Genomic DNA, 25,784 nt, shown 5'->3' with positions numbered 1-25,784 from the left:
TTCCTTCAACGAGCTCTTGTTGCATAATGGAAATACAGTCTATTATTAGCATCGTTGGAGTTGCTTATTAAAACCAATGAGTTCCTCTTGGTGCACAGTTTAACAATAAACTAGCAATGCAAGAATGCCACTTTATGGACCCAGAGAGAGTTTGCTTTTGTAACCAAATAGGACATGTGTGTTGTAAAATAAAATTAGGTCAGATTACCAAATTATACATTTTTACTGGATTCAAATCTAATTTTGTTAGTTTCAATGTTCACAAATGCAGCAATTTTGATCAAGATTGGCTTTTATCAAAAATTCTACAGCAACAGTCAATGAACATGACCAATGTCACCATTAGTTAAAAGAAAAGTACTGCATGATTGGTTCCAACAGAGACACTTAAAACCTCCCGAATGGAAGCAACACCAGAGGGCAGAGGGAGGTATGGAAGGTAAAAACAAAAGGAAAGAGGAGAGAATAAGGAGACAGTGAACAGATGAAAGACAGTAAAGGGAGAGAGTGAGCGATCAGCACAGGAAAGACTGGAATGCTGTATATGTAAACATACTGAGTCAACAGGGGACTGAGAGCACTGGACACAAACACTCAAAGTCTAAAGCATCAGAAAGACAAACCCAACAAAGTGATAAGCGCTCTTGCTGTTTGTCATGTGGATCCAATGGCAAAATTAATACTTTTTTAAACAAAGTAAAAGTTTTAGAGCTAAGCTGCTCAAATCTTTCGCCAAAACCAACTGAATATTTGTGGAATGCTGTGCAGTGTTGACGATGGTAAAGTGTGCTGTTACATTAAAAGTCAACACAAAACAAATATCCAAGGTAAATGCAATATCATGGGGGAAACGCAGGTCATACTGACAAAAATAATAGAGGAGGCTCTTTAGATGCAACACATGTTGTGGTGATTGTTCTATGACAAACGTTTTAGATATGGTGGCTACATTAGCACTAGGAAAGGCCATGTCTGTCCACCACTTTGGACCAGACTGAAATATCTCACCTGCTACAGAAAGGATTGTCATGACATATTGGTCAGATGTTCATGATCCCCATGAGGATGGACCCTAATGCCTTGCTGACCCCCTGACTTTTTCCCCTTTGCGTCGGTTTGGGATCAAATACCTGAAAAAAACTGATTACATTCCCAGAAGCCTCATGTGTTTGAGCAAAATGCTAGCATGCTCACACACTAAGCTAAGATGGTTAACATGAAACACATGATTGCATGTTTAACTTCATTAGCATTGACACTGTGAGCATGTTAGCATTTAGCTCAAAGCACCACTGTTTAACAGCATCACCCTGCTTGTGTATCGATCTTTCAACCACGACGGCGTGACGTTTGACCCTACACTACGCTCGCTGACACCACAAACCTGCTGAGACACTCGCGCTAGATCATGAGCCTGGGTTCGGATCACATGACCCACTCCTCTGGGGTATTGCCATGGCGATCGGGTTCGACACACCACTCGTCAGGTGTCTTGTTGCTGGATGCTTGAGTCAGTGATTCCTATTACTGATTAACCACATAGGATTTGTGTGGAAATTCCCAGCGTTATTTTGTGGGGACAAGGCGACAAAAATGTGCTTTGCAGTCCGGTTAGACCTGTTTAGGAGGCCTAAAAATGTCAAACCAGCTTTAACTACACAAGCACCCTCATGCGCTTCTATTTACCATTGCTAAATCACTAAAAGGCCTCGGAGGGATGGAGGAGATGTCACGCATGAAGACGTCTCCTTCCCAGTCTGTCCCAAATAGAGATTAGAAGCCAAAGAAGAAGAAAAAAAAGAGGTGGCCGCAGAGAAAGTCAAAGTCATCATCTGCTTCTCTCCAGATGTAAGAAGGGGGCTGGTGGGATGGTGGGAATAATGGAGGCCAGGAAGCCAGACAGGCAGGGCAGGCCGGTTAGTTTGCGAGCTAGCTCCCTGCCACGCTTCATTAGCTATTGTCATGTCGCTGCATGGCTGGGGCTGCAGATGTCTGTGTGTGTGTGTTTGTGTGCCCTGTGTGCATCTGTAGCGATGGGGGTCGGACCAGAGAAGATGGTGGAGGCCATATAGGCCAGTCGAAGCCACATGTGCTCTGTAAATGTGATCACTGCCATCACACAATCATCCAGTGCTGGATGTGATGTTGTCTGCTGTATCGGCCTGGCTGACTGACCTACTGGACACATTCCAACACATCGCACAGCATCCTCTGCTGCTGCTGCTCTGTCTGCCATTTTCTCCTCCCTTTTATCCTTTGCTTGTGTATAATCTCTTTCAGCTTTTTTTTCCCAATACGCAGATCTGGTTTATTTCAAAGCGTAGACAAGTGGTCGATTAATCGATTAGTGACAGATAATCATTTTTAATAATTAATTGTTAAAGTAAATTTTGGGTGTTTTTGCTTGAAAGATGACTGAAATGATAAATCAAAATCAAAATAGTCGCCGGTCATTTTTCTTCAATTGAATATTTGGCTTTAAATCGATTATTTTTGTGTTCTGGACGGTTGGTCAGACAAAACAAGCAATTTGAAGACATCTCCTTGGGCTCTTGAAACTTGAAATAATTGTCAGATTAATTGATAGTGAAAATAATCGTTAGTTGCTGCCCTATTTATAGTCATAGACCTGTTCGTCATACATAAGGAGGAAAAAAAGGGAGGCAGGAAGGAGGCTGCAATGAAGCATTTGCATGTATCCTGTAACTTGCGTTTCAACCGGTGTCAAGTAGATGAAAGAAGAGATGAGATGGAAATGTCTAGGTAGTGTTGGAAATGGCTGGAGGTGTGTGTGTGTGTGTGTGTGTGTGTGTGTGTGTGTGTGTGTGTGTGCATTTGTCTACACTGTTCGTTTTGACCTCCTACTACCTAACATCAGATCATGGGAGACAGCATTTAGTCCATCCATCTGGATTTGTGATACCACATTTATTTATCAATGTATCTGTTTTTACCTCCAATCTTACTCATCCTTACCCCCCCCCCCCCTTTCCAACCCTTCTTTTTGTTCCTTCTCCCTCTCTTCTTCCTTTTCTGTGTCCGTGAAGAGTTTCAGCAATCACAGTAAAAAAACGTGCATCATCCAATCACACTTACAAGGTGCAGAATAACAAGGCTTGAATCATGCATATAGATTACATGCTAATTTAGGACCATTAACCAGCCTGTCACCTTTTATCTACTACGTGCACAGTTTGAAGTGGACGTGACATTTCCTACTGTAAGCAAGCATGACGCTGAGTTAAACACGCAGACCCCAGAATAGAGGCCGACAGAAGGTGAGACGATCAACATCAAAGACCGTGAGGTTTACCCGCCACCTCTCAGCACTCCTTCCTCTCATCAGCTACAAGAGCTACGAGCCAGCTTTGCAAGAAAGCCGGTATACTCCTGACCTTTTGTTTATCAAACTTTAGTTTAAACCTTAAACAAAGTCTCTTCAAAGGGACATAAGCCCTCCACCCAACTCAACCGACGTGCCGTCACCCTTTAGAAAGAAGCTTTAAGCTGCTCACACGCAACAAGTATGTCAAAACACATACATATCCTCACACACACACACACACACCATCCTTGTCCTCCATCCATCTCCATCTACGCCATGCCTCAAGTGCCATGTTACACAACAGGGATCGTCTTCCTAATGCGATTGCTCCAAGAGAAATTTGTCACAGTGCCACCTCTTGCTCTTTTCAGGCTCAACTCCATCCATCCATTTGGTGTAACACGCATAAGTTATCCAGTCCATTCTGCCTTATTGTTGACAAACACGTTGCTGCACATCCCAAATGAAGCACTCCAGATCTGTGTGTGTTTGTGTGTGTGTGTGCGTGGCACCTGGGGCCCAGATGGTGTTGTAGACAGAAGAATTGTGCTGATATGACCCAAAACACAAGCCAAATATAGATTCAAACACAAACCACAAAAATAAAAATAACGACTAGGTCAAACATCCAAATCAGTTCATGCTGCTTAATGTAGTAGTAAATTAATCTAATACCCGTCATCTGTATTATGGATGCAACTTATTACTACAGTACCGATGAAAACAACAGTCCAACGACCAGATGTATTCTATTTCCAGTGATATAAAACAGAGAAACGCAGCAAATCCTCATATCTGAGAAGCTGAAATTAAAACAATTTACTACAATATATTTGTGATTGATCAATAATAAAAACAGTTAATTGATTAATTTACCATTGATTTACTGCTTCATTAATAAACAAGTGAATTCAACAGAATTCTGTATATCACCATCTTAACATACACTACCATAAGTTTACATTGGCGGTGCCATACGACACTGTACTTGCACCTTAATAAGTTTGATCTTTCCAACATATCCCTTGCAATATCAATCTCTTTCGTGAGCAGCCAACGTCTGCCAATGAACTGTATAACGATGCACTTCCTCTTCTTTAAAGCAAGACCTGCTGTGTTTGGTATCTGCATATATCCAGCCCAAAAAGGCATCCCCAGCTGTCCATGTCACACTCACAAAGCTGCAGATTCCTCTCTGATCCATGGCGCACAGTTCAGCTTTGAGCATGGCGGTATTGGTCTATTCCTGAGGTTCATAACGGATAGCGTTATCAGGTTTTTATGAACCACTCCAGAGAGAGAAGATGATAAAACATCATGACTAGTTACGCTAACACATTTAGCTATTTGCTATTCTCAAACCGGCAGTTGCATGCACTGTTGCTGTTGTCATATGAGATGCTGAAAGAGGGCAGCAGTTTGTGTATGAGTGTAGAGCTTTGTTGTTACCTGCCGTGCAACAAGGGACCGCTGCATTATTCTTAATTACAGTCAGACGGCTGTGACCCAAACAATAGTGGCAGCGACAAACTAGCCGAGTGATGACAAACCACACCACGCCAGGGCTGCCAGATGATAGTCTAGTGTGTAAGGACATACGTATAGAAATAGAGATATCATTTCCCTCCATCCATTCACTCTTAGATGCCTATATATGTGTGTATCTGTATCCACTGCCTGCTCCTCGGAATGAAACTTCACCTCATGTATATCTGAAACTGCCAATGTGACGCTGCTCTCCTCTGTGCCCAACTGCCCATGTAGTAATGCCTGATATTGTTAGTGCCCGTTTACTTCTGCGTGCCCACTGTGCTGAGTTTGAGTGTGCCAGTCTGGGGCTTGGCACTACGTTGTGTGGATGGCAGCGGCTCTGCCTGATCGTACTTGGCACAGCATCAGTGGCTACCTGAGTCATCCAGTCTGTCAAATCCAGCTCTTTCCACATTTGCACACTGAAAGAGGAATGTGGGCTTGGCCCGATTAAATCTGAATGGATATGGTTTCTAGTGCTTGCAGATAAGAGGTTTGGACTCATATCACGACTTTGACCGATTCACGTTTGGATTCGCTGCTCGAAACAGAGACGGAAACAAACTACCATCAACATCGTCTGTTTTTTTCAATTGAAATTTGTGAAAAAGAAAACTTGACTTCATTAATCGACTGACTGAAGTCAGAACTGTGAGCTAATACAACAGCAAAGATGTTCTAAGTGATGAGCATCTAAGAAACTGTGTAAGAAATAAAATAGTGCTCACTTTGATCTTGTAAGTCTGCTTGGTAGAGTCTAATTAGACATGAATACATGCAAATGATTTAAGAGGCTATTAATCTCTATGGAATAACAAGGGGGGATGGCTTCTAAACCATGGCTACCCTAGATACATGTGCTCGTCATGTATTGTGAAATAATCTGTCGACAGAATTTGAAATGATGCTGGTGTGTGTGTGTGTGTCTTTGTCTGTATGTATTTTCAATTAGCTACAGTGTGCCTTGTGAGCAATGGCGCCTTGTAACTTTGCTATTCATGCTCAACACCGTTATTGAATGTTTCACAATGTAAATCTATGATTGCAGTTGATCAAAATATGATACAAGTGCTCGTGTTGTATAGAAGTCGTGTGGCGTTCAGAGGTGCCATTGTTCAATAATGCCATGCACTGAGGTGCTTCATGTGGCGAGCTGTTGTCTTGCATTGCTGCCGAGATGCACTACTACTGCTGCTGCTGCTGCCGTTGTTGGCTGTGCTAATGTTGACGTGTGTTGACACTCTTGCTGTGTAAGCTCTGTGCTCCAGCGCCATAAAGAGATAGTATCCGAGTGTGTGTGTGTGTCTGTGTGTGTGTGTGTGTTGGTGGTGTGTGTATGAGAGTGTGTTCTTGTTATTGTTGTCATAGATGTTGCAGCCACATATGGGGGCAGCAGCTTGAGTGCGTATCCGAGTAAGAAGTGTGTGAAAGATTTGATTTCAAGATGGTGTTTCAGTGTGTACTGCATGTATGCATGTATGCATGTACACAAACCTTACAGCACCATGCAACAATGAACTACTGCGTTTGTTTTTTCCCCCCCTTCGCTACAATCAGACTGGTGTGACCCAGACAATAGAAGAAACCAGCTTTGGATACACAAACTGAGAAACAGAAAGAGAGAGGACACAAAACATGGAGGTGCTGGTGGGGTTGGTGGGGGGGGATGCAAAATAACCCGACAGAAGAAAGACAAGCACGCAGACATATGGGGCTGAAATGATAGATGAGGACAGAGGGAAGGAGGAGGAGGAGGTGTTACCTTTCGGGGGACGAGGATTTCTCCGAGTTCACGGACATGAGCGGTGCCTGTTAGCCGCTCGCTGGCCCAGGGACCACAGGAGACGGCGAAATAGAACAGAAAGCTGCTTTCTCTCTCTGTTTTTTTCTCTTCTCACCCTATCAGTCTCTCTGCTGTGTGTCTGGGTATAGGAGAGGAGAGGGTTACTGCCTCCCCTCCTCCTCCTCCTCTTCTCCTCCTCGTCCTTTTCCCTCCTCCTCTTCCTCGTCTCTTGTCCTCTGCTCAGAGGAGAAGAAAGGATGGAGGACAAGTCTCCGTGAAAGGATAAAAAGAGCAGCGACTGTGCAGTGCACAATCTGGCTTAATGCGTGTCTGTGTGTGTCTGTCTACATCGGTGTGTGTGTGTGTGTGTGTGTGTGTGTGTGTGAGCTGATAGCAGGAGCAGCAATGTCAGTCAGGCGCCCCTCCTCATGCCCCAGTCTCCTTCCTCCCTCCCTTTCCTTCCTTCCTTCCTTCCTTCTCCTCTTTCACCTTGCCTCTTTGACTTTCCCCGCTCACACTGAATCTCCCTTTTGTCTTCCTCGTCCCTTTGTCTCCTTCCTCTCTGGCTGTCGCTGGATGATCTGGGTGATGAAATGAATACACAAGCTCTAGATGTGTGTGTGTGTGTCTGTCTATGTATCCCTCCCTTCCTTCTCTCTCTCTGTCTAGCTGGCTCTATCAGGCCTTCTGCAGCTCTGCACAACAACAGAGCCCAGAGCGAGCTGGAACGTTCCACTTTCTTTGCAGGCACAGGGGTGTTGGCTTGTCAGAGCAACAGGAAAATGTATATCTTTCTCCTTAAAGCACGCTGTCCTCCCCCTCTTTTCCCCTCTTAATTAGTCCCTTCCTCCCTCTCTCTCTCTCTCTCTCTCTCTCTTTCTCTCCCCCCCTCTCTCAATCTCTCTCTCTCCCAATTGCCTTATTACGACATCTTGTATCTCAGGGCAACGCCGTACAGATCTGCCTTGCTTCACCCCCCTCTCCTCCTTTTCTCTAAACCCCCATTTCTACCTCTGTCTTTCTTGGATGCTGGATACTGTTTATATTACTTACTGTATATTAATGTGTGTGTGTGTGTGTGTGTGTGTGTGTGTGTGTGTGTGTGTGTGTGTGTGTGTGTGTGTGTGTGCTTCATGTCTCCATCCCTGTCCACAGATGGATCTTCTTTTACATGAGTGAACAGCTCACAGAGAGGTCGCCGGAGGGTTTGCCATGATGGGGGTCTGTCTCCATCTCTCAATCTGACCTCAATATTAGCGCGTTGGCGTGCGGATGTATGTGTGCACGTCTATACGTATGGATGTGTGTGTATGTGAAAATGCACAGTGGGGGTTAAAAGGGCATCCTGAGGTTAATGTGACTGCCTATGTCTTACAGGGAGTGTCCAGGGGGAACACATACAGTATAAGTAGTTACTGTATCTGCAGGTTCTTTCTCTAAAATACGTGATTGTTCAAATGATTTGTCAGTAGTCAGTGAGACTTAAAACAGCAAAGGCATACGGATGAATAGAAGGAGTCAAAGCTGGGCTAAATGTAATGCAACATGGCAGAGTTTATTCTACCAGTTGATTTCCGTACTGTGAAGCAGCTATCCCTTTAATACCTCTGTGTGTTTGTAGGTCATTGCAAGCAATGTTGCAAATTAATGAGCATGCCTGCTTTTTGGCAACAGACACTTTTATCACTGGTGCTAGTGGCAGGGCTCTAGACATTGTCAGTTTGTCAGTCCACCACTTTTGTCTGGACTGAAATATCTCAACTACTATTGGATGGATTGCTATGCAATTTTCTACAGACATTCATGGTCTCCAGAGGAGGAATCCTGAGGACTCTGGAGATCCGACGACTTTTCCCCTAGTTCCACCACGAGATTTATATTTCTAGTTTTTAGTGAAATATTAACAATAACTATTGGATGAATTGCCATGGGAGGTACATGGATGTTTCCTCCGAATTGTAATTACTTTGGTGATCCATTAGTTTTTTATTGAGCGCCATCATCAGGTCAAATTTGTATTTGTCCGATACTTTGGTTTATGACCAAATACCTGCAAAAGTAACGACATTCTCATAAGCGTCAGTTGTATTTTGTGTCAATGCTTAACTAAGATGGTGAAAATGATAAACGTTATACCTGCTTAAGATTAGCATGTTATCATGCTGATGTTAGCATTTAGCGCTAGCGTGGCTTAAGGTCTTTTCAGACCAAGCTCCTCAATTTTACAATTTTAAAATTCAAACCCATCTCCTTCTATTTGCCGTTGGTTCGATTTCAGCGAATTTCAGATGCCGATAAAAACGAAGCAACTAAATAATGACCTCACAAGATCAATAGATTTTCTGGGACGTTGTCATAGTGGCAAACGGCATAACTCAGTTATTCATACTGTCACATTATAATAGACATGGATATTGATCCATTGATCCATTTGGTCTCACGACAACGTGCCCTTTTTGACAAACAAAGCAAAGATTATAAAGACAAAGAGTATGAACATCTGTTCATCTGATGATCTATCTCTAAACAGTAGCAGTTCAACTTGATTGTGATGGTTAGCAGCCTACAAACGAGAGTTAAACATACTTTGTTGTCCATGTAACGTATAGAGAACCACTCATTTCCAAGTGCAACATTATGCTGTGGACATTAAACAGGTCAGAAATGATGTAGTCGTTATGAAAGGTACACTATAAAAGCGTTACATCAATTATTTCTGTTGCATAAACATGCTGCCAATCGATGATTGTGTGACGCTGCTGCCTTTAGTCTTTGGTGGAATGAACAGAACGCAAACATTTGTGATGATCTTGTGAAAAGTCTGAACGTGAAAATAAAATATAAATTGGGTTGAAATAATTTTTGCATTTGGACAACAATAAAAGGATAAAATCATACCATCACAATACCATTCAAATGAACACCATTACACAATAAAAGTGTGTTATTACTAACCCGTACATGGGTGTATTATGGCTTTTGTACAAATACATTTTCATAGTGATAGTACAAACACAGATGCAAGAGACATGCCTGAGAGACAGAAAGAAAAGAGGAACACAATGATCCCCTTTCTCTCCGATCTCCATACAGTTCCACGTTCCCACATAAAAGGACTACATTAGGCACACATGTCTCTGAGCCAAACTATTGTCCTCATTCTCTGTGGATGTGGGCCGATGGGGGGTAAAGTACACACTCGGTCTCAGCGCATCCAGGCAGCAAGAGGAATATTGAGCTAACATGAGAGGTCACACTCCACTTATATTTATTTATTTATTTCCCATAGACATTTTTTTTGAGGTAACAGGAGGGGGGGGGGGGGGTGGGGCTGGAGCAGATGTCTCAGCAATTTATCTGACCTGCATGTTATTGGATGGTGTAAGAAAACCAAACAAGGCATCAGGGCCACGATTTAAATTAGTGCTAAAACAATTGATCCTTTAGCCGTTTCACACAAAATGCATCGTCAACAATTTAATAATAAAAAAAAAAAATGAATGCATCATTAAATTTTTTACAGAAAATCTTGATCCCTGCTGCTCTGGTGTTTCTGTTCTTCTCTGTTTAATATAACATTTGAGGAGCCCAAAATGATTGTGGTGTCTGTTTTGGAGAACCTCTAAGTGAAACTTTAAGATCCCCAAAAATGTAAAAGCTCATTCACGTGAAGAGAAACATGCATGCGCACACACACACACGCTCAAAGTTGCACACACATACACAAACATCCACTGACCGAGGGTATCAATTTGCAAATTCAAAGGCTGATTCTCGTTCTATTTTCAAAAGGAGACGGAGCAAAAGAAGAATAAGAAAGATGGGGGAGGGAGAGCGTTGATGACTCTCATGAGCAGATATATTTTGGGAGCCGGTATTGAGGCTGCCGGGAGCTATCTTTAAGCGGCCTACTTCTCCTCACCGCCTGGTGGATGCTGGGGAGAGAGAAGGGGTTTAGCCGAGCAAACACACACACACACACACACACACAGGTCCCTGCTCTGGGACAAACAGTGCACTCAAACACACAAATGGAGCCGCAGACAGAAGTCACAGCAATGCACAATCATACAGACAAGACGACAAAAGCATACACAATGGACTGTGTGGTTGTGTGTGCTAACACAGATGGGTAAGATGCCTCCACTTTAACAGTGACGCTGCTCTTTGTGCCAGCAGCCTTGTTTTTACCGTCTACAGAGGAAACACTGCCCTCAAGTGGAGAGACACACAAGCACATACACACAAAGTAGTTTATCTTTAAATTGTGTGTGTCTGTGTGTGTGTGTGTGTGTGTGTGTGTGTGTGTGTGTGTGTGTGTGTGCATGTGTGTGTTTAGAGCGGTCAGTGTCCAGATTGATTGACATACTGATAGCCTCAGGTCTGCCTTGGAGCTGCTCATTTTCTTTGCTACAGACTTCCATATGGAGCACACTCGCCTTTAGGACTCTACAATTCAGACTGCATGACAAAGCCTGTGGATACTGGACGTACATCTGATCACAAGCACGCAGCAGACACACAAATGCGTGGAAGCATTAAAGAGGGTATGAATAAATATACAGGTCAAGGACGTACACATTGTTTCCTAGTAATGATTATGACTTGGATGTTGACGCTGTATTTACAAGTCGGACACTTGTAATCATTATGACATGAACGTGGCATTAATTTGATATTTTGTTTTGAGGTTTTTGGATCTTGACACATACTGCAGACTAGAAGTCAGGATATCTCCGCAGCTAATGCTTAGACCATTCTTTTAATAATCTGTCTCTTCAAACCTTTTTACAATTATGACAATGTTAAAGGGACACATCACCAATTTTACACATTGAAGTCAATTTACTAATTAAGATTACTGCTCAGCCTGTTGAAAGAGTATAATGTGTTCACCTCTACCCTCTCTTCTATAGGCCTACTCTTAACTCGTTTGAGTGTGACTAAATGAAAGTGCAATATTAAATCAGCAGAGTGCTCCTTTAACAGGTCACACTGGTATCCTTGCTGATTGCAAAACTACAAATTAAATGTTTAGGTTTTTCTTTATTTTTTTACATTAGCACCAACCTTACACAGATCCAGAGCATATAGACTTTGTTGTAGTGGGAAAAGCACACATGGAACTAATAATACTGTATCAATGACGGCTCTTTGTGTTCAATCAGGTAGAATCATGTATGAAATAACGTTAAGTAGTTATTGGATCATGTATTAGTTGCCAGACTGATTCCATCTAAGTGCCCCAGTAAGCCATGACGGTGACCTAACCTGCACAACGGAACTGGGTCACATGTTTTTATTTACACCTGTGCTTTTCTTTAAAATAGAACACCAGACGTCTGTATTCGCCATGGGCTTCTATCTCGCTCTGTGCCTCCAGTTTTTATCTCTATCTCAAGTCCCATCACTCTACTTTCTTCCAGTTAAGCGGAAAAAGCCATAACCCTTCCCACCACACACACACAGAGTTACCGGTCAGTGTTGAGTGCTCGTAATTCATCCAGACATACACAGGTAAGCAGCTTGCACTTTCTGTGCCTCATTACCCCGGGGAACGCACTCTACAGCAATATGTTTGAATGTGGGCACTTTGCAAGTTAGAGGGAGTTTGTGTTGGTGTGTGCGTGCAAGGAGGGGGTGAGGAGAGAGAGAGAGAGAGAGAGAGAGAGAGAGAGAGAGAGAGAGAGAGAGAGAGATGGGAGGGAGTATGTACAGTTTAACAAAAGCTAAAACTGATCATGACCCAGTAATAGCACCTGGTCCTGTGTGTGTGTGTGTGTGTGTGTGTGTGTGTGTGTATGTGTGTGTGTGTGTATGTGTGTGTGTGTATGTGTGAGCTCATTAGCAAAGTGGTGTGTGTTTAATTAATGAATGAGTGACCTCCGACCTCTGTCCCTGCACTCTGACCCCAGCCGCTTCACCGGGCTGACATGGATTTTATCGCGTTACACTTAACACCAAGCAAACCCACAAAATGGCCGACTTCTTGTTGTTGTTAACGTCCTTTCACTTCACTAATGGAGGACAGGTCCAGTAACAACACTTAACAGAGCTGAAGGTTTGTGTGATCAGCGTATTATATATGTGCTGATGTGCCTGAAAGACAGTTTCATAAAGTTGTTACAAGGGCTGCTAACACTTAAACGTCAAAAAGTTGTGAGAAGGCACCCATCACAACTACGACGTCCTGACCAAGACAAAAATATATTTCATTGACTATATGTGACAAAGGCAAGCAGCAAACCCTAATTTGAGAAGAAAATATTTGGCTGAAACGATTCTTGCAAGTCTATTAAATCAGCCAGTACACACATCAGGCACAACACGGATTAGCCATTTAATATTGCTAATAGTGTGATCTCTAAATCAATAGCTTTTTGACAGTCAGCAGTATTCCTTAAATTCCACTATTAAATTACTATTAATCTTAAATTGTAAAAGCACTATGAAAGGCAATTGTATTTTATATATAATAAGTGTTTTTGTATTTTGCTGGCTCCTGCTCTAATCAATCCAGTGACATTTGACCCTTTGGTTACAGAGAGACCTGTGTAACCACCAAGCACCAAACCAATATTTATTTTTACAAAAGAGAGAATGAGAGAATTCAAAAGAAGCAAAATGGGATATTTGGCTGTACTCGACTGACTCACACAAAACAGCAAGTTTGTATTCATCATGGAAGGAACACAGAATCGGATTGATTTCAAAAGGTAACTGTTGAAGTATTCAGTCCTTTCCAGCACAGACAAAATCAGGAGGGGGGGAAGAACAGCACCTACAATGAATTATTTCATCACAAGACTAAAAACTGGGACATGGCTACCCTCTGATGGACAGAATAAGAAATACACTCCTAAGACTCAAACATGCACAGTCCATTTGGTACACGACACCGAAGAAAATGAAAAAAAGCAGCACGTTGGGAGGCCAAACGAGGCCAAACAGGAAAACAACAATGGTTGTTGTTGTTTTTTCCTACTGTCATGAAGCATGTTGAGTATAGAAAATAGTCCTGGGCTGCAGCCTGAGGGGGCGTACAACAATGCGGCGCTGTGTTTCCAGCTTCAGAGTACTGTGATAACAGCCCTGCAGGATGGGGACAGAGAGAAGCCAGGCCTGTGGTCACCAGCGAGCGCTACGTCAACACAATGAGTGTGATCACTCACATAGCAGGAGCACTGCTGTAACGGGACTGAAGTAGACCGAGACGAAATGTGAGATTACAGCCTTCAAGTTCAAACACAGACTTGGAAAATATGCCTCATAATAATAGGAAAAACATGCTACAGAGTTCTAGTGTGTTGAACAGATTTAACCAGAACTAAAAGGTAACAAACGGTCTCATGTCCTGTATGTGACTGAAATATACAACAATAACAACTATTGGATGGATCGCAAGCATTTACTAAAATTAGACATTTCATAATGCCATCATCAGGTCGAAAAGTATATTTGGCAACACTTTAAGACATTCCCATTATTCTCTGCTTTGCTTTGTATCTAGTGCACAATAAATATCAGTTTTAGTCACTTCAGTTGTAATTACAGAGGTGGTTATTCACATTTTCATGAAATACAGCATTGCAACCCCTCTACAACTGATTAAACATGAACACAAATTTAGATTCTTAAACGCGGATGACGGTGAAACGATTAATTAAGTCGACAGCAAATTGCTCAACTGGCCATCGATTAATCCGTCAAAATAAGAAACATTCCCAAGTTACAGCATAATTTAAGCAAAATTTAATTTCTTTTAGATTTTGGATCATTGGTCAGACAAAACAAGACATTTAAAGATGTCATCTTGGACTAAAATAAAACAGAAAATCATCAGTTGCAGCCCTAGTTTTTTTCATACATAGTAATTTTGATTATTTGTTTTTTTTGTCTTATTTGACCCACCTTTTCTATTCATGACTACATTGCTAGAAGCTTCTGAGGCCTCTACTCTAACGAGAATCTAACAAGAATTCCCAGCCAGGTTTTCGATGCGGGGCTAAAAAAGGACACCAGACTGCACAGCGTTGCCAATTAGTCAATGTTTACAATGGCGGCAGCAGCCTTGATAGAATAGAGCGGATGCATGGATCGGGCAGGACACACACACACATACATACACACTCTCCAGAGATCTGGGTTAGTGTGCAGAAGAAACACGGTGGCAAACAAATGCCTGGTGGCCAGACTGCAAACACGAGAAGTTGTGATTACAGCCGACACAAGCAGTCCATCACCATTGGAATGAGTATCGATCGTGCCCTGCTGTACCTGTGCATGCATTCATCATAATATCTGTGGTTATTGATGAATAAATAAGGGGGAAATGTTCCAATGTGCTGCCCTCTGATTCATCAAACCCCACTGAGGACATGAGCAGCATCTTGGGAACTCATTATCAAAAAAAAAGGCTCTCTGCAATTAACTGAAACTGTAGCTACATTCCATGAGGCTTTGGCTTTGTGTTGAACTTTTCCTGTTTTTAAAAGGGGGCAATTACTTTAAATTACTGGTGGCAGTCTACTTTGTGCCAACGCTATTAACAAAGCACTGAGAAGCCCTGGATGAGCTGGATTTTTTATTTTATTTTTTAAATAGACATTAAAGCTAGTAATGGTAATGTTCTGCAAAGACATTTTGTTATATCTCTTTAAATTCCCTTTACATCCCGACAGCAATCGTCTTCCACAAGCTGCTTGACAGCTGTGAGCACGAACAATAGCCATGTTCACAGCTGCCATCACTGGAAAAGACAGAGTGTGCAACACTGGGCTGGTTTTTAAGGTTGGATCATTTTTTTTTTTTACATCTTACTCGCGCTAGTTTCTCAACATTGCCAACCCTAGCTTTAAGTGATCTGCAGTGACGACACAGACAAGATTATGCAAAAATGATCAGTGATGCAAAATACAAGGGTGTTATTTCCAGTGTGGGGGGAAAATCATTTACTAATTCGTTTTATTTGCAGTTCCTGTGCACCCTTGGCAATATCAGCGAGAAGTCAAAACAAGCTTATATTTGTGACCATGCTAAAGAACTAAAATAACCCACATGTACAATTCTGCAACGAGCTCGGTGAAGTGTAAATATATGAGCTCAGATAATTCATCAAAGAATAACTGTGCTTTAGGGGGCTGTGGAGTGTAACAGCTGCCTCCGCATGTTTAATAAAACTACATTTTGAGAAAGAAAACGCCCAAAAGGCAGCTTATGCTGAGGAAAAGAGGAAATAGAGCTGCCAACGCCACCTCAGTGTCTGTCTTCTCTACATAATGTGTGAAAATGTTTTTATTTTTAAAGAGTTGTCTCAGGTTAAAAACCAACTTACTTAATATTATCAGAATAAAGGTACATAATAAAGGATTTACATCATAGACTTTACTTTTGAAGCTAGTCTAGACTGTTTTCAAGAATAAAATGTAAAGCCATATCAAAAACTGAGAAAGGTTCTAGTAAAATAATAATTTTGAAGGTAAGAAATGCATAAATATGACGAAAATTTGACAGAACATCCATCAGAAATGCAGCTTCATCAGCAGCATAACCAGAAGGTGGCAGTGGAGAGCGGCCGTACTGTGTTCAGCCTCCCGACTGTGAGGCGCTCATGCCCGCTCACAGCATTACATGCCCTCTTAATGCCTTCCCTTCCTCCTTCCAGGATGACCCACTGGCCTGCAACTGCAGAGCTGGACCGCACTACAGACGCATTACACGAGTGGAACAAATCCTCGTCCCTCGCAGAACAAATCCTATTTGGACCACACACACTCTGAACATGGACAGTGAACAGTTCATATAACAGATTGTAGTGCAGACTTGATGGCTTAAGCTAAAAAGGAACAACCATTAAATGTTCGACCTTGTTAAGGTCCAGACAGCGGCAACCTATGGCTCACAAAACCAGCCTACCTTACTAATGGCTGTGGATAAGGTGAGTTTTTCTTCAGGAGTTCCTACTTCAAAACCTACTGGAGTGGCCTACTTCTGCAGTGTATTCAATTAGCCAGCAGTGTCACTGGCACTGTGGCCATCAGGGAGGAAATCATTCCCACTCAGACACCACAGAGGAAGCAGCTAATATCACATTGCAATTCAGTATGTATAACAATGAATGATCTGTGAGGGGCATAGCCGAGCCCCCTGACAGTATGAGTCCATGTCCACAAATACAGTTCTATTTGGGTTATTTATTATCAGACTGAAGGACTATATCAAAATAAATCAGCAATACATTTCCAAGGCTTGGACAAAACATGTCCTCCTATATGCAGCTCGTACAGTTTAAGATTAATAGACATATCCAAATGCATTGGGTTTTTTACGCTGCATTAAACAGCTTTGTTGTACTAATTTATGGATGAAATGACAATGTATACTGAGAAAGGTGTCGCCCAGAGTGAAAAACAACAGCAGCAGCTCCACTAAGCTATTTGGAATATTTTTTTTAAGCAAATTCCTTTTTGGTTTTTACAGCCTGCACCTTTACGGTTTCGGTTCAGGCTCACTGCTCTCATCACTTCAGCCACATTTCCAGCAGCAGGCAGCTGTTTTCAGTTTTTGTTATTTAAAAAAAAAAGAAGCTTTGATAAACCCTCGGTACGCTACGAACACAGCATCAAATGGCAATTAATTCTGCTCAACTGTCAAAATAAGAAATTAGCGCTGCAGGCTCAAATGCAATTAGTTTCACCTCACAGTCCTGACATGGCAGACAGTGTGTGGCTGCCATGTCACACACTCCTCCACATGGCTCCTCTATGACAATGAAAATACAAACGTGACTCTGGTCCCTGCCCTGTTGACTTGTAATCATACAATGTTAAATGTTCTGACTTTAACACAAACAGACCTATAGCAGTCTGTATGGGTCAAATTAACACATTGACGTATGTGCTTTCCTTCATGTGTCCAACGCAGCAGTTTTTTACTAACTCTGCCTTCAGCTGCCCTGTGGCATCCTCTAATTCCCTTTCTCCCCTTTCTTTACTCACTCTCTCCATCCCTGGCTCTCCTGTTGCTATTGGTTGGCCAGACACGAGCTCACACATGCAAACTCTCCTTTTCCCCCCTCTCAATCTTCCTCCCTCTTATTCTTGCTCTTTATCTTTTGCTCCACCTCTCAAGCTTTCGGCATGCCTATCACAGTTATTTCTCTCCCCGCTTTTAGTCTCTCTCTCTTTCTCTCTCTACATGCAGCTCACATGCTCTGCTCTCAGCATCTGCCATCAGCTCCATCCAGTCAGGCAGCAGTATTGATGAAAGAAGCTTTATTAGCTGAGCAGTACAAATCTGATCGCCACAGATCAAATCTCCGGAATCTCTTCCTCACGTCTGTACAGTACATGACATACTAGCCACCATGGCTTAGTCCTTAAACTGGGGGATCTGGCCACTGGTGTTCATCCATAGCTACAGAAGCTGGACCCACCAGCTCCCAAGGGAATCAATTCAATTCATTAACGGGGAGCCTTTTGATTACCACATGCTAATCAATAAAGGATCATTAATCAGCAGACTGATCTTACACATGAACAAAAAGAAGACAACATAATGGAATGAAATAATGGAATGGAAAAAAAACAAAGTCTGTCATTTTGGGAAATGCACTTTCTTGCAAAGAGTCAGATGAGAAGATGGATACCAATTTCAGTCTGTCAGTTAAACATGAATCTGTCTTAGTTTAGAATTAAAAACTGGAAAAAAGCAATTTGTGATTTTACGGGGCTATTTGTGTGCTGTTGGTGAACCACAGAGGTGATGGTAGGTAGCCGTTTCCCCTTTTTCAGTCTTTGAGTGTTGTCGATCTTCTAATCCAACTCTTGGCAAGAAAGCCTAAAACATCCCCAAATTTTGAAGTGTAGTTCCAATATCTCCCACACTGGCAATATGTATATCTTATATCACACTAAACATAAGTAACAGCATTCACAAAACCAAATAAAAACTAATAATTTAGATGGACTTAGGGGTTAAGATGCCGACTATTAACTCCAGACCTTTATTGCACCTGTCTTTCTCCCAAGTTCCCCGTCTTCTGTCTCCACTATCGTTACCTAATAAAAGCCATAAAATGATCTATAAAATATGGCAAGCCTGTATATTAATGTTATACAACACTGTGTGTACATCATGATGATTTACATCATGTAGTAAACCAACATGTAAATCAAATTTTATCGTTGCTTATGCTCCCAGCACAGCACACAGTGAAATGTATCCTCTTCATGTAACCCATCCTAGTATTGTGAGCAGCTACTATACAGCAGTTGTTTGGGGTTCCAGTGCCTTGCCCACGGGCATGTCGGCAATGCCCAGGGGGCGAACTGGTACCTCTAGCTACAAGTCCACGCTCCATAAATGTTCCGTGCTGGGGAGTTGAAGTAGCGACCCTCTGGTTCCAAAGCCAAGTCCCCACAGACAGAGCTACTGCCACCCAACATGTCATCTCTTTGTGTCGTGAATCATACCTGCTTGAGTTTCATGAATTCATAAAACCTCGACATGTGATTTCAATCGTGACAGACTCCAGCTTCAGCCCGCTGCCCGACACCAGTGATGAAACCCTGTCTCGTCTCTGCACAGCTGCCTACTCGCTAGTCGCTGCCTCAGTCAAAGACTAAGAGCTGGGCCAAACCCAGACGACAAATCAATGCAGTTTACAGTGCAATGTGCGGGAACATTAGTCAGCTCGGTTAGAGCAGCTCATTTCATGCAGAAAGGTCCACAATGCTACGACTGGCACTGCTAGCCGACAGATATATGTCCCAAGAAGAATATTAGCATTTAGACTCATCGGTGCTCTGGCTGGCTCCCGGACATCACCCTGCTGGAGCTGGTGGAGGGAGAGAAGGCAGAACGCTTAAAACGCTGCTTCTCACGAGGAGTTATAGACATACAAGATGTAAATATAGCTCAAGGCAGATTGAGACTCATCACGTTCAGTACACAGAGTTTAACTTTTTTTTTTTTTTTTTTAGCATGACTAATGAATGCTGGTGTCGCTTTGTATATATCTTTCACCCTCACAACCCCAGCCTGTTTGGGCATGCTGATCCAGATCCATGGCGATTCCCATCAAAGCCTCGGCCACTCGAAACCTGCTGTGAGTCGTCATCGTCTAATGTGAGAAGCAGACACGTCTACAATCTGAATTAAAACATGCGGATCAAACGTTTGATCTTTAATCAAATATTAGTTCATATATAATCTCTTGCAGTAACCTCATTCAGTCATATATATCTGTACCAATAGTTGTCATTTTAAAAGCATGATGGTCCAACTCAATAAAGGGAAGGATAATAAAGTGAGAAAAATAAATGAAGGCGTAAAAGCTTTGACCCGTCAGTAAACAAACCCTGTCAGAAAAAAAGAGAACTGTTGGCAAAGTGCTCATATTTGGTTGATATTAGTTAAACAACTCCCACTAACAACAAAGTGGCATGGTAAGGGTACAACAAACTGCATAGTGAGAATTGTAGATAACATGTTTAAATACTCAAATATAATTAAGCTTATGATGACTCTGTAAATCCTTCTCTGACTATTAAAGGACTGAAGTTCATAAGAACTCAAACCGGTCCATAAAAGCCACTGTTAAAGGCTACAATACAAAATAAAAGCAGGTATCAACATGCATTTTTTTAAATGCCAGTTTGCTCCACTACTCGGTGAGTTTCTCCCTCTAAAAAAATAATAATAGCATTCTATCCAGAATATAATCAGCAGATTTATCAATACTGAAAATAATCAGTATTTTGGAACCCCATAAAAACGTATGTAGCCACTGGTATAAGAAATGCTGCTGGGAACCTTTATTAAACCATGCTAAATCGTTAGCATTAGCTCCTCAACCTGTTGGACCATACAACATCTCAGCTGGCTCAGTACCAGCTTTCAACGCCACAACTCATATCGAGTATCTCTCTCTCACACACACAGATTGACTCACACACATGTTGTACAATACCAATAGCCGGAGCAGCAAGACAGGTCAAAGGAACAACAGTTGTTTGAATAAAGAGATGAGATCAGGTGATGATGTGCAGGCGATAGCCTGAACTTCAAAAGGCCAACAAGAGCAAAAATTGGATGATGAAAAGAGACAGTGCATCAAAGTAGTATGAACTTTTCATTTGGGCCACAACCAAGTTCAAAGCATCTCCTACTACTCCACCTACAGACCCTGCACACACACACACACACACAGTCAATACTGTGTTATTTTAGTATATGAATCCAACAAAAATAACACCAAAGCACAACTGGGGTCTTTGAATTTTGCTGGCATTGCACATCGGACAGAAGTGATAAAAGCTGGAAAGAAGGCTTTGAAGAACAGACTTGCAGCTGCAAGGCCAATAGATCAGTTCTCTGCTCAGCAAGCCATGCAGTTGCTCTCCAACATGTGTCTGATCTGCTGCTGAAGATCTTAAACGTCACGCTGAATTGTCCCTTCGCATGTGATCCCTCACAGATGACGCAGTTACCCTTAGAAACAAACGCGCCACACCGTTTTGTAATCTGTGAAAGAGGGAAAGTGGAAAACGCTCATCCTGTCAGTATCTGATCGGTGGTGCGTGAGATCCTGCTCGTGACAAATTAAAAGATGACTGATCTAATGACCCGTAATAAAAGAAACAATAAATAAATAACTGTCAAGGTGTCATCACTTGAGTGCATCTGCAAATAAACGGTTTACACTGCCTCACAGTAATTGTGGGATTTGTTATTACATGTACAGCTTGTGGTTCCAGGTTTTGCAAAACAATGAAATGATTGAATGATCAACAATTTTGGCAATACCTTGATACAGTTTCATACGTCTGCTATTCTCGATCACCAATTAATAACCTACAAACTTAGTCTAAACAAGACTAGGAGTATAGATTTGCGAGGCTGTACTTCTTCAGGAACATTTGTGCTTTGAGTTAAACACCAACATCCACATGCTAACATGCTTACAAGGACAAGCTAACATGTTCATAATCATAGGTAGCATTTACCTGGTTCACCATGTGAGTTTAGCCTGTGTATGCTAACATTTGACTTTGACTAAAGTACTGGGCCGATTGATATTCTGACCTGATGTTGGCGTAAGATGAAGAGTCAGGGGATCAGCCAGTCAGTAGCATTGATCCTGTATAAGGACCTTTACATTATGATGCTCATTTCCTGACAATCCATCAAATTGTTTGTCAAGATATTTCACTTAAAGCCAAAAATGTCAAGCTGCTGCTGGCGCTTTAGGAAAAGTGAGGGGATCATTAAAGTCCATAGCGTTCATCCTCTGGGCACCATGAATGTCCATATAGGGTTTGAGATATTTCAGTCTGGACCAAAGCGTGCTCAATCATCTATAGGCATAGTATGTGATGCATCTAATATTGCTCTTTCTTTGATCATTTCCTGTCATGTCTATATACTGATGACTCTGGAATAAAGGCATACCATTTTGTTGCACCTGTTAGGGCAAAGTGTCGTTCACCGCACATACGCCCCAGCATGACTCTGCCTTGCTTCACTCTGAGTAGAGACTTGTGGAGGAGAATGACTGAAAGCACATATGTGGGTATGCTATGTGACACTGATAAAAAGAACAATGGACCACAGCAAGATACCATGATGTGTTCCTCTACGCTTTAGTTAAATCTCTCTTCTTGCCGTTGTCGGCCAGACTGAGCGAGATCAGGTAAGACTACACACAGTTGGTGGGTAAGGAGTCATAGTCTGGAATCGTTTGTTTGTGCCTGCACTGATGTGCATGTTTGTCTGAATTAATGAGTTCAAACAAGGGAAGTTGTATGAGCTAAAGATCAAAGTTAAGTGGCAACGCATTGGCTGAGCCTGAGAACGCATTGCTCTGAATGGGAACGTCTAAATTTGTGGTGGAAATGGGTGTGTGTGTGACTGTGTATGGGTGTGAGAGAGAGAGAGAGAGAGAGAGAGAGAGAGAGAGAGAGAGAGAGAGAGAGAGAGACCAGGATAAGCGTCTGCTAGCTAATGAGCTTATCTGATTTGCTTCATTGTACAGCTGGGACAAATAGTCCATTGACAGAAAATTAAACTGCATTTATTTTGATAATTGATTAACTGTTTAAGTCATTAAACGAGCAACAACCAAAAAACAAGCTTCGGAAATGTGAGAATTTAAGGCTTTTCCTTGTTTTACAAAATGATAAATTGCATATTCAGACCAACTGACTACATCACTACCTGCAGCCATATTTCATTTTGAATATCCTTAAAAAGTAATCTCGAATCAAGAGTCATTTTATTTCTCATGTTCTGTCTGCTTAATCCTTATCCCTAGAGTTAAGCCCTACTGTATATATCCCAGCATACACTGGGCGATAGGAAACATCCAAAACATGCCCCCCCCCCCCCTCCTCTCAGAGCAACCACTGGCTTTATGAATTCATGTTGTTGTTTTTTTGCACACCATCTGTTTGCTGTCATTCAATGTGCAGGCGTTTAGGAATTCCAGCAAATTCGAGCAGCAGACACCGAGCTGCCCCCTGGAGTGGCCGCGCCGTTGGTATCACCTAATTGATGATGCCTTCTTCGGCTGCCGGTGACGTCGCTCCAATAGCATCGTGCCATGAAGTAAGCCCCCGCTTTCCCCACTCCAATTCGCATGCACTTTACAGAGCCGCTGGTGCGCAGCTCAACGCCGGGTGAAATCACGCTGAAATACCCGTGCAAGACTGCCTGACAAAACCACAGACACACAATCACAATCACACAGCAGGAAACAATGCTCCAATAAATTCAAGAAAAGTTACATAATCAAACACCTTGTGAGAGATTCCAAAATAGGCTAGAGAAGGGAGGTGTTTTTACTCCTTATCCCTGCTGCAGAGGGGCCAAGGAAATGAGCTGTCACATCACACCTCTTTCTGCAAACCATAGTCAGAGAGCAATCAATCAAGAGGCCATCAGTAGTGGGAAAATGGGCAAATTTAGGTATGAATCTTAGGGATTGTAGGCTATTCTGGGTGCAAATGTTGCTGGAAACTGCCGTTAGGGAGTCAAGTGGGGTCCTCGTCGTCCAGATCTGAGTCCTCTTAACGTAAATGGCAACTTCCCACACTCCAGAGCAGCCCGTCCCGTGTGCTGAAAATACACGCCTTTTGCCATATGCGCGCACAGTCTACACCGCCGACGCACCGGCAGCAGCGCCGGCGTCACGCGGAGACGGACCCGCAGCCAACAAAACCAAACCCGGGCAAACACACACATCACTCTCTCACTACGTCGAACAGTCACCAACCAGCCGCCGCCGCCCCTGCTGCTTACCTACGATGGTTACCCGTTCTGTCTTTCTTCCCCTTCGGCCTCCTTTTTCTGGCCTGGATGGCCATCACTGCCGGGGGGTGAGGTAACGTTGAACCACGGGGAACGACCGACGTCCGAGTCCGGGGAAGGGTGTAGGATGGACGGGGAGGAAAGAGAGAGAATAAACACACATCATTAGGCTCTGAAGCTGGCTAGCACGGGGCATTCAGCGTCGTTTTGCATGCCCCCGGTAGGGATAGCTACACGCGTAACTTTCGCCATCTTTCGTATTAATTACATCCAGAAGTGTGGTCAAGTCAGAGGCTGAGGGATACGCACCTTTCCTGGAGCTCATGTTTCCTCCTCTTCCCCTCAGCAGGAGCGGGCAGCTCAGAGGCAGCAGCCGGATTCTCTCTCTCTCTCTCGTGCACACAAAAACACGAGCGCACACTAACCTCTACCTATAGATGGCACGCGCTCCCTCTTGCGGTGGTTGCGTGCAGTCCTGCGTGGCCACCACTGTGCACGAATGTATTCTCATTCACATTTAGGTTTAACAGCAGAATATATTTAGTAGGGCATTTTTCTCTAGCAGAATATTAGAGCATGCAACAATCCACAAATGTGTATTAAAACATGTGTCTATGTATATTAGGCTACATTTTTATTCTATAAAAAGTATTTTTCTAACACCACACATCTTGTGGTTGTTTTTGGATAAAGTCAAAGGATGAACAGTAAGTCATAAAAAGTAACTCGAATGCAGGGATGCATATGCTGCAGGTTAAGTATGCATGACCTTTGCTGCATGTCATTCCTTCTCTCTCTCTCTCTGTCTCCTCTCATATTTCTACTGTTGAGTCTCTCATAAGAGCTTAACATGTCTAGAAATGCTTCAGATGAAGACCTCACAATAGACATATTGCATAACAAAGGTACTGTAGTCTAGCAGTGTATGTGAAATACTCCTCCTCAGCTATGTATTTCTACACAGACTCTATGTACTATTAGTATAATAACTTGGTAGCAAGCCCATGTTGCCTCTCTACTATTTATAGTGTTAGTTTTTTGTATTGCTGCATGTCTGCAGCCCACTGTCTGCTTTATGCTGTTTGGATATCATTACAGTTTTATCTTGTCTTTCATTGAGCACTAAAGAATTTGGGACGTAAATATTGTGAAGTTATCGGTCAAAGCAGCACTCTCTCCGACAGACAAGTCAGAATTGGACGATAAGTGTTTATGGTAAGTTTATGGATAATAATCACAAAGGTGCACATTTGTTACTAGGACTACGATCATTATAATCCCCAATCTCTTACAAAAATAGTTTGCTACCATGTAAAAGATATAGGCTTTGTCCCCATTATTTTTGAATCCCCATTTATTCCTCATTATGTGTTTGCAAATATTGCATACGTCTTTGAAATCCTCACCAGAAAATATCGTCTTACCTTATAACCTTGATTGCCTCATCGATTATTAAAATGTTTGCTGATCAATTTTCAGTTGATAACTTATCAATTTGTTACAGTTCCAATATAATTCGTACAGTATAGTGAAGCACAGACAAAGCTAGCATTGACAAAGCCACCCATTCACAAATGGGTGGCTTTTTTCATACGCACATCTAATATAATCACTGCCCTAGATATTTATCTTGTTGGATTGTCTTTTAGGGCTTCACGGTGAAAAGGCTCCGCTGGGAATCGAACCCAGGATCTCCTGTTTACTAGACAGGCGCTTTAACCATCTAAGCCACGGCGCCGGTGAAAATAAAGGACATTACAGTCAAACAGTATCAGAGGAGAAAAATGGATCATGATGACATGCATTTTGTAGTATTGCAGAAGAAAAGTTATGAGT

General features: G+C 42.4%; 1 protein-coding gene and 1 non-coding gene across 4 annotated transcripts in view; both read right to left on the bottom strand.

Annotated features, from left to right (window-relative positions):
• srpk2 (SRSF protein kinase 2) overlaps positions 1 to 24,333 on the bottom strand; it is a 58,975-nt gene extending 34,642 nt beyond the window's left edge. For 2 of the 3 annotated variants that reach the window (XM_076089437.1, XM_076089440.1), the window contains exons 1-2: positions 24,258 to 24,333; positions 23,940 to 24,006 (exon numbers count right to left, since the gene is read on the bottom strand). In XM_076089437.1, the coding sequence (XP_075945552.1) occupies positions 23,940 to 24,006; positions 24,258 to 24,273 (83 nt within the window). In that variant the 5' untranslated portion in view covers positions 24,274 to 24,333. Of the gene's footprint in view, positions 1 to 6,617; positions 7,595 to 23,939; positions 24,007 to 24,257 lie in introns of those variants that run through there. The other variant, XM_076089438.1, reaches the window with a different exon arrangement.
• Positions 24,334 to 25,612: 1,279 nt separating this feature from the next.
• Positions 25,613 to 25,686, bottom strand: trnat-agu (transfer RNA threonine (anticodon AGU)). The gene has a single exon. It is a non-coding gene; the product is annotated as a tRNA-Thr (tRNA).
• Positions 25,687 to 25,784: the final 98 nt, after the last annotated feature.

Source organism: Anarhichas minor, unplaced genomic scaffold (assembly GCF_050575085.1).
Source record: "Anarhichas minor isolate MPS153535 unplaced genomic scaffold, ASM5057508v1 ptg000011l, whole genome shotgun sequence".
Taxonomy (NCBI): domain Eukaryota; kingdom Metazoa; phylum Chordata; class Actinopteri; order Perciformes; family Anarhichadidae; genus Anarhichas; species Anarhichas minor.
This window is presented reverse-complemented; position numbering and strand designations above follow the sequence as displayed.